This window comes from Cornus florida, unplaced genomic scaffold (genome assembly GCF_030987335.1).
Source record: "Cornus florida cultivar Cherokee Brave unplaced genomic scaffold, ASM3098733v1 CherokeeBrave_3.0.0_Hap2_Chr03, whole genome shotgun sequence".
Taxonomy (NCBI): Eukaryota; Viridiplantae; Streptophyta; class Magnoliopsida; order Cornales; family Cornaceae; genus Cornus; species Cornus florida.
In genome coordinates, this window is record NW_026775573.1 from 65,694,575 (window position 1) to 65,707,748 (window position 13,174).

Genomic DNA, 13,174 nt, shown 5'->3' on the forward strand with positions numbered 1-13,174 from the left:
AACTTAGAAGGAAATTACCCATCTGTTATAACCATCCCTGCCAAATCTGCAACTTCTCTTAGAGCTGTCTTCCACCTCTGTATCTTGTCCAACCCTTCCTCTTTTATTTCTTTTGTCTCTGCCTTAAATCGCTCTTCGTGTCTAGCAAATGCTTCTGCGAAACTCCCTGACTGATTTCTTACATGGGATGGATCCACATGATAGAAAACGGGTAGAATCATATGACCAACAGTCTTCTTGTGCTCAAGGATAATCAAAAGTTCATCAAGACACCATCTTGATGATGCATAGTTTTTTGAGAAGACAATTATTGAAATTCTCGACTCTTGGATTGCCTTCATTAGTTCTAAGGCGATATTCTGTCATCTCTCCAATCCATCATCATCCCTAAATGTGCGTATTCTTGCATCGAGTAGAGCTGTATAAAGGCCGTCAATAAAGGTATTCCGTGTGTCCTCCCCTCTAAAACTCAAGAATGCATGATAAGAACATCGAGTAAAGGAGGCTTTATGGGCTTCCATAGCAGTCACTGAACAGCACTCTTAGATCAATGAACAATGGATATATGCAATCTGTAATAGGCACAACCAGTATTTGCGTAAGTTGTCAAAAAATTAAATCGGCAATATTAAGTACTTATTTAAGCGAAGTCAGCGAAATCCCATAGATGAACCAAAGTACACAAGGAAATGCTAAAAAGATAGATACTTTAATGAATTATACGACAGACAAGGATTAAATGGAAACATTTGTAACAAAATATCCAGTAACAAAATGCTTCAAAGTGGCATCACAAATGTTTTATCACAACTCAACTCAACAAAATTTCATCTCAATTATTTGTCGTAAGCTACATAAATCTTATTTCACCGCTTGCTCTTTCTAGGGTTAATTATAACTTCAATGAAACTACACACTATCATATCTTCCTTGCTACATGAACTCGTGTTAGTTTTGTCTTCTTTGCTCCATCATTGCCATCAACTGAGAGCATTACTTTTCCCTACTAGCGTAGTTGTCTTTTTTTGCTGAACATTACCAAAACCATGTTAGTAAATTTCCGATAATTTCTATCCCCAGTTGATCCTTCTTTGTCTTAACATACATCCACCTCAACATTCTTTCCCGTTGTTATGCTGTGTTTGGAATCACCAAATCAGCACCTTAGAATTTGAATTGGAGTCAATGCTCCCAAACATAGCTTTAAAAATGTTCCGTTCAACTTTTTATACTGATCACACAATACACCATAAACACTCTTCAACTTAATTAACTTCATCTTCGATCCTCCCATCAATTAAAGAATTGAGCCTCGGTAATAAAAAAATCTTTTGGTAAGTCACTGTCGATCTTCCTTACATCTCCATATATATTTTCAGTTTTGCTAAATTTATATATCAAGTTTTAATCATAATTATTTTAAATTTATGAATGGCTTAATTCCTACTAGCTTAAACTTCTAGAACAAATTGGATGGATGATCTGACAGATATACCAAGACACAGAACATGGGTCAGGGATGCATACACTTAATTACAACAACAAATTAAACAGAAACAGAACATAAAAATTGATTAATGATCCATGTAATAAACTTGAAAATTTGTAAAAAGGTTACCTGTAATTAGCAAAATCCCCCCAAGAAATGAATTGAAAGCAGGTAACAATAAATCTTGAAGAGTTTGTATACAATGATTGGTGTATGTGTGTGGAGGAAAGTCTTTCCATGCAGTGAATGGAATACATTAAATGTGATGGTGTTATTGTGTGTTGCTAACTTGTTATTGGCCAGTGTGGTCTTGGTCTTTGTTAGGGGCACACATTAAATGTGCTATGGCGGTGAATAAAGCTGCAAATGCTCACTTATAATTATTGGCGTTTTGAAGAGCGCCCCACCCGATGGATTTGATCTCAACATCGACCTAGAGATTTATTATTATTTGCTCTTTCTAGGGTTAATTATAACTTCAATGAAACTACACACTATCATATCTTCCTTACTACATGAACTCGTGTTAGTTTTGTCTTCTTTGCTCCATCATTGCCATCAACAGAGAGCATACTTTTCCTTACTAGTATAGTCGTCTTTTTTTGCTGAACATTACCAAAACCATGTTAGTAAGTTTCCGCTAATTTTTATCCCCAATTGATCCTTCTTTGTCTTGACATACATCCACCTCAACATTCTTTCCCATTGTTATGATGTGTTTGGAATCACCAAATGGGCACCTTGGTATTTGAATTGGAGTCCAAGGGGCTCATTCAGTGCTCCCAAACATAGCTTTAAAAATGTTCCGTTCAACTTTTTATACTGATCGCACAATACACCATAAACACTCTTCAACTTAACCAGCTTCATCTTCGATCCTCCCATCAATAAAAGAATTGAGCCTAGGTAATAAAAAAATCTTTTGGTATTTCTTGACCTTGGATCTTTATTACATCTCCATATATATTTTCTATCACGACCTGACAATTCTAATAAAATCCTCAATTTATTCGACTCAAAATATATCAAAATACACCTAGGATCTCAAAAAAATGCCATCTTTTATATAAATGGCTTAATTCCTACCACTCCATCCTTATCCTTTCTTCTTCGTTCAGTCATCAAACCCTCACCACAAAATAAAGCCAAGTGAGGAAAATCAAAGCATGAAGAAAACTTTGGCCAAAAATCTTCATGGGCCCCGCAACAAGCCACCATCAAAAAATCAATTCTTTCTCTCACTATGCCCCATCGGCCAACTTGCCATATATATATATATATATATATATATATATATATATATATAATGTAATAAAATCAACCAACCAATTAAAATATCAAATGGGACCCGCAAAAATGCCATCATCACCATTTCCAATTCATTCTTTGCTCCCTCCACTTTCTGCTGCTGTTGCTCTCTCTCTCTCTCTCTCTCTCTCTCTCTCTCTCGCACGTAGAAACTAGGGAAAATTACATATAAATGGAGTCAAAGTTCCATATTTACTTAGAGGCTGAGTCAAAGTTCCATATTTCTCTAAAATGGATTGCTGAGGTGGCACATGGTTTTTTACTGTTTAGAAATTGTGGTGCCTAAAATACCCTTCCGCAAAGGTACTACTTTTTCTTCGAAGGTACTACTTTTTTGAACTGAAGGTACTACTTTTTGGCGTCCAGGTACCATGTTTTTTAAACACCCGCGAAGGTACTACTTTTTCTCCAAAGGTACTACTTTTTTGAACTGAAGGTACTACTTTTTTGCACTAAAGGTACTACTTTTTTGTTAGGGAAGGGCATTTTAGGCACCACAATTTTCTAAACAGTAAAAAACATGTGCCACCTCAGCAATCCATTTTAGAGAAATATGGAACTTTGACTCAGTCTCTAAGTAAATATGGAACTTTGACTCCATTTATATGTAATTTTCCCTAGAAACTATATAAAAAAAAAATAACTACTACTATACCTCCACTGAACTGAATTCAAAAATAATTATAAATTAAAATTTTAAAAAATCTGGTTATCACATTTTCTGTTTTACTAAATTTATATTTCAAGTTTTAATCATAATTATTTTAAATTTATGAATGGCTTAATTCCTACTAGCTTAAACTTTTAGAACAAATTGGATGGTTGATCTGACAGATATACCAAGACACAGAACATAGGTCAGGGATGCATTCACTTACAACAACAAATTAAACAGAAACAGAACATAAAAATTGTAATAAACTTGAAAATTTGTAAAAGGGTTACCTCACTTATATTTATTGGTGTTTTGACGAGCGCCCCATCCTATGGACTTAACCTCAATATCAACCTAGGTCTTTATCCTTAAGGGAGTCTAAGGGTCATGCAGGGATCTAGAAAATCAACATTTATAGACTTTACAAAATGAACAATGCTTATGATTTTAGATTTTCAAAACTAATCTGCAATGCTCCCTTGAAAAATTCCTTCTATTGACACTTTAGAATTTGTAATTTGTTACTGGAGTTGTCTACCGGTCTGTGGATCCGAACACAAGCTTGGCATGAAATCAAATCAAGAATTTGGTCTGATACCACCCTCTGCCTTAAAAAGTTTAAGTTATTGGGTAATGATATATACTCACCCATATAAGCCAATCACATTTTCCTTCCCGATTCGATGTGATATACTCCTACATTCTCTGCACCAATTACTTTAATAACTGTAAATCGTAAAGCAATTTAAAAAGTCCACTTAAACATTTCGATCCCCAACTCAACAAAGCCCAAACAGATTTTTTTTTTTTTACGGCAATGTTCTCCATAGGAACAATTCCTGAAACACAACTAGTTTTTTTCATAATTATGTCACAAAGTTGTTGAGCTCAATAGGTTTGGTGTACTTATTACCAGTGACCTGCCCAAGTATAAATACAAGTACCATACAGGGAGGGAGGGAGGGAGAGGCATGGTCAAAAAAGTCAGTATGTATTCTCTAGAGGAAGAGAAGCCACACGTTCAGACTCTCTCGGAAAAACACTGCCACATTCACTTCATCGCCAGCTTCCAATTGATTCCCAACATTCCAATGGCTTAACCATACCATCTCGTTGCCATGATCTGGAATGCCCATGAATGTTGGGCTGTATGTCCACTTCAGGTCTTCGTCCTATTACTCAGAATGTCCATCAGTTTGTCCATAGACAACACAAACATTCAAGCCTTTGATCTTGAAATTAGGAAACGAAGAAGATACCTTAAAACATATAAAAGATTCCATGCTCTTAATGCTCAACCAGCTTGGAACTTCATTACCCGGTAGGAAAGTGCTAAATATAACAGTCCCTGTAGCATGAAAATCATAATTTTACCGATATGATAGACTGAGAAGAGAGAGAGAGAGAGAGACTTACTTGGGGAGAACTTTTCTTTCACCTGACGTCATGCAGTTGGACAAGCCCAAATTGCTGATCATTACTTCATCAAAGTTTCCAATGGGTTCTAATTTGAATAACCACTCAACCATAGTTAGTTTTGTGAGTTGTGCAGCGAAATATGTTTTATGGAAAATTGAGTTTTAAAAACAGTTTTAAGAGGAATTAATGACATATTTCTTTATTTGATATTTACAGTAGTAAAATTATTGGTAAATTGACAATCACACATAAAATAATGAGAAAGTAAAGTTAAAGTGATACTGGATTTTAACGAGAAAACCAATTTGAAAGCTTCGAGATTTTGTTCGTTGTCTCAAGCGTAAAACAATCCACTGTGTATGAAACAAAATACACCAAATTTTGATTTGGACTCAAACCCCTTTACTCTACCAAGATTCAATCTGTTGAACGCCCAGGCTTTGTGACTTTCCGTTCAACAGCCCTCGACTTCAAACTTATACTTCGAACCTTGTAGAAGGATTGCTGGTAGATCAACAACACTCCGCAAACATCTTGATCCCTTCAAAGTGTGGTCGGAAAATTTTCTTCTTCGAATATGAATATGTAGAAGAAATCAGATCTCTTTTCTCTAATTGTTGTAGATGCAATCTTCAATAGTTAAGTCACGATCAAGAATAGAACAACACCCTAATTCACTCATGTGTGTATGTTCTTAATTAAAAATCTCACAGAAAAGGATCTCAATGTAAATCTGAATTTTAAGCAAAAAGTCATATTGGTTTAAGTGTACTTTGTTAAAGTGTACTTAGAAAACAAGTCGAATTCGTGCATAGGTTTTTAGAAAGAAGTCAATGCAAAATAGGAAGTCAAAATGAAGTAGGAAACAAAGTTACTAATGACTACTGCAAACCTTGAACCAGTTCAGTTGCCCTTGAATCGGTTCAAGTTGGCCATTGATTTTTTTAAAAAAAACAAAGCTTTAACTCTTGAATTGGTTCAGCTGCTCTTGAACCGATTCACGTTGGTCAGACATGAACTAAAAGTTTTAACACTTAGAAAATTTTTGGCAACTCATAATTTTTGAAAACACGCAATGCATGCAAGTTGTGACATTCTGGATTTTTTTGACATTTTTTGAGCATTTTCTTTTATTTTATTTGTGCATAGGGATGCGTGATGTGATGTTCCGAGAGTTGTATAGGGCGTTTCTTCAGGTTTAGAACCCAAAAAAACTCATTTGGTTCATTTCGATTGTAACGACACAAATCCGGGGGATCCGGATCACTAACCGGGTCTTGACCCGACCTAAGAACACCAAGGGTAAAATAGTCATTATAAACCCTACAATGCACTAGGAGTCGAAATGAAGTTGTAATAGCCATTTCTAATCATTTTGGTGCAATGTAGATGAAGATATCAACTTCATTTTAAAATCGACCCACTTAGGGTTTCTAAGGATAAAATGGTCATTTTACGCCCTTAAGCTCATAATTAGACGCAGTTATTTCATTATAAACACTTTTGAGGTCAAATAGGACCCACACGTGGAAAAGCCGAGCCATCGGAAAAGGACGGGAAAAACAGTGCCCAAAAGCTCTTAGCCGAGCGCTCGATATCAGCCTCTGAGCACTCACAGGGCACCTTGGGCACCCCAGTGCACACCTCGAGTGCTCGGTGGACACCCCTGGGTGCTCGGAGGGTGCCCACGAGCACCCCAGTGCACGCTGAGCACTCGAAAGGCACCCTTAGCGCTCGGCTAAGGAATTTCGCTACTAGAATTCCTAGCCCAGTGGCCTGAGTGCAAGGAGCAAGGGCTGTGAGCGCTTTGGGGTCCCTGAAACTGGACCTTTTTTCCCTTTTTCATCTCTGTTACCGTCCCCAAGCTATAATTTGGTCTTTTGACCAAAATACCCCTGTCCTAACTCACGAGCATGAATAAATGATTATACATCAATAAATTCCATCAATCTATGCATTTATACAAATCATCATGCACCTATATCATTTAAGAACGTGTAAATCATTAGCATGTGATATAATTATCCGTTAAATGTCCCAAATTACATCAAAATAGTCAGAAAGAAAATGAATTTCAAGTTTGAGGCCCTTAAAGCCCTAGATACAATGCCCTTTACAAAAATGATCGAATTATGGTCACTTTACAAAAAAATGGTTGTCAACACTAACATTGATTACAAAAATTACAAAAGATAGTTTTATCATTGTTGACTACTCTTGTGGAGGAGCGTCGTCGACCACCTCCTTGCTGTGACCAGAAAAATGTTAAAGGAAGGGGTGAGCATGGAGGCTCAATAGGAGATGCCTAAGGCACCAACTTTGGACTCCCTTAAGCCACACAATACACATTAGGGATAAAAGAGAACCAGAGTCATATATTGGGGATTTTACTAAATTCAAACCACATTTCAATCCAATCAAAGGCATAGATACAACTTTGCACACTGTGAATGTTAATGCAATGCAATGCATAACCATTCCCCAGCTTGGTCTCAAACAAACCCCAATCCCCACCTATGCTAACCAACTTTACCAAGGCGAGATTGATATTATCCCTAGCCTCAATTTGATGACTATTTGAGGTCTAGTACCAACGTTACACGTCAATTTGATGACCATTTGATATTTCTCTTTCTATGCCTTAATCAATCAATTATCTAAAGAAACGTTGTTAATTAACTAAAATTGAATTAAACAACAGTTGGTTTTGGTTGATATATTTTGATTTAGGTATTTTTAATCTAACTCATTCTTTAATTTTATTAGGTTAAAAATAATAATCGCTCAACATCAACCTTCAAACAAGAAAGTGAAAAGTATGTCTAATCTCTCATTCTATCAAAAAGAAATGCCAAATGAGTGACAATGGTCAATTGAAAAAGGATATGCCTAGTGGTAGTGCATCTAACATTGAAAATGATCAATTGAAAAAAGATATACATAGTGATCTTGATTTGCAACCTCGTGCCTTTCCTCAAGTTGTTGAACCCAATCAACTTCACTTCACTTCACTTCAAATGAAAGAGATCCTAAGTTACGTATTTAAATACATGAATACCTAGTAAATCAAATGGATGATATTAGACGAGCTTTTTTTTTTTTTTTTTTTTGCTTAAAAATTTTTGTTTAATGTTTAGCCCACCCAATTGAGAAATCATGGATCCGTCCTTGCAAATGACTCTACCAAAGTCACTGAGTAAAAAACTAAATAAAAAATATACTACAAAAAATATTTTTTTATAAAAGGAACTAACAATTTGGTAATTAGAATAAAAAAAGGTTTTGTATATAAATTTTGGAATTGACCAAAAATTTACATTTTTTTTAATTTTGATAGATAAAAATAAATTTTATTGCCGAAGAAAAAGAGATCTAGAAATAGCCCAGATTGTGTGCTACTACGTGTGTGACCCCACCAGAACGAGTTGCACAGTTGCACCTTTGATATTCCATCAAACGGCATCGTATTTATCCCTAACCTGACTTTCTCTTCCACACACTGTTATCTCTCTCTCTCGGTTGTAACGTTTAGGGTTTCTCACAATCATACTTGGTGGTGTGTGCATTGATGAAGATTCGCTTGAAGATACAAATACAGTTGAAACCTTTTCTAGGTTATTTGTGCAGATGGAACCAGAAGTAATCGAAGCCGAGATAGTATTGCCGACACACCTCAGTTTCAAGAAGATTCAGATGTATGAGAAGTTTCCAAAGGGACAAGCCAGAGGGAGGCATTGGAAACATCTCAAGCAGATCATTCAAGCTGAGAATTACCAAAATTATTCCCCTGATGAACCCAATTGTGAGTTGTTGATATTATGCTTCTATAATTCCAAAAACAAAAAGAAAAGAAAAAGAAAACCATCATATTTTAGATTTTTGACATTTATTTTTTGTTATACTACTAAATCTATCAATTATACTATGCATATAAGTACTTTTGATTGTTTGATTTGAAATTCATGTTCATTGTGGCGTATATTTTTTAAGATTACTATAATTGACCCCCTTCTTTGCTTATTCTGCTGTAAAATTGACCTTAGAAGTCCTTTTAGACCTTCCAAAAGCTCCCCAAAACACTTCTACCTATAGTATAGCCAGTCTCTTGTAATGGGTTCCCTTCATTATTCATCTTTAATTGGTTTGATATGTCATCATTAATTGATTCCAGCAAATGTTTGTCACTGTGGGGCTCATCAGTTGAGTTGAATTGACTTGATGAAAAGTATCAATTGTGTATAGCATAGTCTTAGTGGATCATATTGCTTGCAGTATCGGGATTGTGATTGATGATATGTTTCACTTTTAGATTGTGGAATTGAGTTCTACCTTTGCCTAGTTTTATACAGTTTGTCACTGTCGAACTGTTAGGCTGAATTTTCGGTTTCCATCACTTAAACTGTAGTAAACATTCTGCAGCACCACAATGTTGCCCATTCCAAAATTCAATTACCAATTTGTAAAATTGTCATATGAGGTTATCAATTAGGAAGTTAAAATGTAATTTCCTCAATGAAACAATCCCCAGGCTAAGTATGTATGAATCCATCTTCCAGCGATAGCCAGAATGCTTCATGCAGAGTTATCACCTTAACCTTTTAGAAGACGAGATACTTTACTAATTTTCTTGAACAAGGTGCAACTACATAGAGGAAACAACAACATGTTCGCTGCTTATCCAACTTTTTGGATTGGCATTAAGGAATAACTTTGTGACTAAAGGTATTTATCGGCTTGAAAAAATATCAATTATAAGGAAATCAGATGGAACCCATGTGTTCTAGCTGTGGATAAACAAGCAAAGATCCCCTTTAGTCAGGAATAAGGATGAAGAGATTCTAATGTGAAACCCCATTTTCTGGGTATGAGTGAAATACTTCATAGTCAATTCCCACAACATGGAAGGATAAATCTTGCCGTTTGTGGTGCATCTAAGAAAAATTACTGTCACATACCAACTAGCATTTTGAGGGTGACAACGACATGTAAGAAGTTTGAAATCTTTGCTTATGCAGTCCATGGGGTCAAATGTAAGAATATGCATCTGTTGTCATCATGCCTGTGGTAGTCTTCTTTGTCTCTTTTTCTACATCACCAAAGTATAGAGCTAATGTACAGTGCTATATTGGCAAATTTAGCGAGTCAAAACCTTCACAAGGGTGACCAAAAAGAAATTACACTCATCTCTAGAGAGGAACTCAATCACTTAGCTTAGTATTACTCCATAACAAGCCAAAAGGCAAGACCCTATGATGGTTGCTTGGAATGAAGCAGTACGGGTGTGTGAGTGTATCATCATTGCTGTCTTTGGCTAGATGTTCCTTTTCTTCAAGTCTAGATTGACATTGCATCATGTTTATCCTTTATACTGTTATTGTATTTAGAAAAACAATGTTAGGTTCGACTTATTATTTAGTAACATTTGCCCCTTTTGATCTTGTTTTGCAGATGTTAATATTGAGACACCACCCTCCATGCATCCTTGCAAGCGAATTTGCGATGTAACAGGTTTTGAGGTATGTAGTTCACTTGACAAGATGTGGTTATTGCTGATTCTTTCCTCTTGATGAGCTTTATATGATAATTGATAAGGTTTGGATTTTAGCTATGGTGATCCTGTGGCACATATTATGACTGATATAGCTTGACTGGGTTACTTCCCCTCCCCCCACCCCCCCCCCCCCCCCCCCCGCCCCCCCCCCCTTTCTTCGAAGTTTGAACTGTGCTAAGCAGTATCTTTGCTCTGGCAACTTCTTAAGTTATTAGGTTTGGCTGAGGTTTGTCTTGGACGCTTGCCTAATCTAGGCCATTCATTAGCTCTTGTAACTGGGAAAAGTTTCAGTTAAACTAAAATTGCTTCAACTTCAAAACATAAAGGGAAATGCTAGAAAGCATTAACTATTTTCACATCTTGCTAATGTGACAATGATGTTTTTTAAATCAGTAATATAATAGCTAGAAGTCAAGGAAAGAGAGATAAGGATATCCGAGTGAGGAAGTTGAACTGAGTTTTAATGTAAAATCGCTTCTTTTAAAATTATTACAATATTATCGCATATAAAAAATAAGGGAAATGGTGACTATTAATGTATGATACTGTCCAACTTCAGCCAACTTCATTCTTCCCTTTTCCAATCTTTCAAATGGTTAATTACCTCATTAAACTATAGTAAATGGCCTTGATTATCCGACGACTGAAGAGCATCTATAGGCTACACCAATTCTGCCAGCCCCCAAACTTATCATTTGGTCTATGTTACATGGACTCTCCTATTTCCCTCAATGTACCTACCTGTCTATACATGGCATTTTTTTTTGATAAGATTTTATAAAAGGCACTCAAGAAGGTAGCGCTCCCTAAGGAATACGAAAGATGCCCAAGGCGGCACTATAATTTCAAGCTATCCACAAAATCCAAAAGATGCCCCAGAGATTTACAATTTCTCCCATTAACCCAAAAAAACAAAGTAGACAGTATATTGTATTTGAGAGACCAAATACGGGAATCCACTCCTCCAAAGTCTCTGCTATTCCTCTCATGCCACAAACCCCACCATAAACAAAGGGGAGTGCCCCTCCAAGCATCCACTATACACCCTCTCCATGCCCCTAACAAGTCAGCTCAAAAGGAGACGACAGATAGTCGTGGATTGGTGTTGCATTTGCAAGAAGACGGAGGAATCAGTGAACCACCTTCTTCTTCATTGCCCGGTGGCGAGGGATGTTTAGTCTATGTTCTTGGTTATATTTGGCATGTGTAGACACGACATGATATGGACATGGGTTTGAAATATGTGTCCAACACGTGTAGTACTCAAATTGGACACCTAGATCCTCTAGGATGACGGAAGAAGAAAAATTACTCAAATTTAATAGGCGAAGCAGTTTCTTAAAATGACGGAATCGCTCTTCTTATAACCATATTTCATTTAGTTTTTTACTAAAAAATTGTTTTCAAGTATTAAAGAAAAAAAAATAGTAGGATTCATCACACTTTTAAGTATCACATTATGTTTTTAAGAGTGCAAAATGTGGTCATATATTTGTATCCATGCTTTGGACACATTTCAAGCCGAGTTCATAATTCTAAAATTTGCAATTTGGGATGTCTAACACTTAGACACCTATCCAAGTAATTAACATAGCATTCAGTATTGAGGTTGGTGCCTCAGCTTGATGTCAGGAACACATAGTTGTGTTATATCCCACATCAGGTCGGTGAGTACTTGATCTTGGGATTAACAAAAGGGTGTGGGGAACCCCACAAGTTACCAGCCCGCTCATTGTGACATTGGTATCGGAGCCAATCCTGGGGGGTACTACGTGTTGGTTGGGGAACTATTGCACTGGTCATATGTGGAAATGTGGGTCCACTGGTGAGGGCACAATGGTCTGGTCTGGGGAGTCCGTGTGGTGTTATGTCCAACATTGGTTATGTATTGGGTGATCTTGGATCAATAAATTGGTGCCACGAGTGATTAGGCTGGTTCCACATTGTGACATTGAGCTATCTATTGTGGTGGTGTTGTGGATAAGCTTAGGCTGTTGAGTAATAACTTGTTCATTTTACAGTCCTACTAGACGTTGATGCCATGTCGTGGAAAAAGTAAATAGGTACATCTTTTATACTTTTTAAAAGAATATGGAATGATATATATATATATATATATATATATATATATATATATATATATATATATTCTCTCAACAAAAATATATATAATGATGTGTTTTATTTCGGTTTATGAAGCTTCCTGCTTCCTTACGTTACTCTGCCAAGTTGAATATTTACGGGAAAAATTGCTTTGTGCACCTTTCTTTCCAAATGCATTGAGAAAGTTATACATTTAATTTTCAGGCACCTTACTCTGACCCAAGAACCAACCTCCGTTATGCCGGTACAGATGTCTTCAAGCTCATAAGATCACTTCCAAATGAGTATGTTCAGAGGTATCTCGCTCTCAGAAATGCAGCGGTTGTTCTGAAATAATTTTTGACAATTTAGGAGACTGGAGATCGAATTTCTGCATAATTAAAAAGCGCGTTGAAAAGTAAGTTTATGCAGAGTGGGTGATCTTTGATATGCTATTGGGTTGCTCACTGTAATGTGTATGACTAGATGAAAGAAATGGAGAGCTTTCTCCTTTACTTTACATGAAGCTACTAATAATTAATTTAAGTGCTTTATGAGCTGTTATTGGCAGACTAATCTGTTAGCATTGTAGATCATGTATTTCCATTGTTTCTATACAGTCATTGTAAGGTTCCATTCTGTATTTTCAGATTGTTAAAGAATGTAAAAA

General features: G+C 36.2%; 2 protein-coding genes across 2 annotated transcripts; one reads left to right on the forward strand and one right to left on the reverse strand.

Annotated features, from left to right (window-relative positions):
• Positions 1 to 14: 14 nt before the first annotated feature.
• Positions 15 to 341, reverse strand: LOC132301699 (disease resistance protein RPV1-like). The gene has a single exon (XM_059798930.1). It carries the CDS (start codon positions 339 to 341, stop codon positions 15 to 17), a length of 327 nt encoding a protein of 108 aa, XP_059654913.1.
• Positions 342 to 8,343: 8,002 nt separating this feature from the next.
• LOC132300699 (protein EIN6 ENHANCER) lies at positions 8,344 to 13,174 on the forward strand. The gene is made up of 3 exons (XM_059797897.1): positions 8,344 to 8,673; positions 10,320 to 10,387; positions 12,730 to 13,174. The coding sequence occupies exons 1-3, from the start codon at positions 8,499 to 8,501 to the stop codon at positions 12,859 to 12,861; spliced, it is 375 nt and encodes a 124-aa protein (XP_059653880.1). The 5' UTR covers positions 8,344 to 8,498; the 3' UTR covers positions 12,862 to 13,174.

What these genes read in the sequence shown, in the direction of transcription:
- LOC132301699 (XM_059798930.1), bottom strand. Translation starts at nt 341, where the DNA reads ATGAAGGCAATCCAAGAGTCGAGAATTTCAATAATTGTCTTCTCAAAA.
- LOC132300699 (XM_059797897.1), top strand. Translation starts at nt 8,499, where the DNA reads ATGGAACCAGAAGTAATCGAAGCCGAGATAGTATTGCCGACACACCTC. An exon ending in TTCCCCTGATGAACCCAATT is followed by an intron (nt 8,674 to 10,319) that starts GTGAGTTGTTGA and finishes CTTGTTTTGCAG; the next exon opens with ATGTTAATATTGAGACACCA. An exon ending in GCGATGTAACAGGTTTTGAG is followed by an intron (nt 10,388 to 12,729) that starts GTATGTAGTTCA and finishes TTTAATTTTCAG; the next exon opens with GCACCTTACTCTGACCCAAG.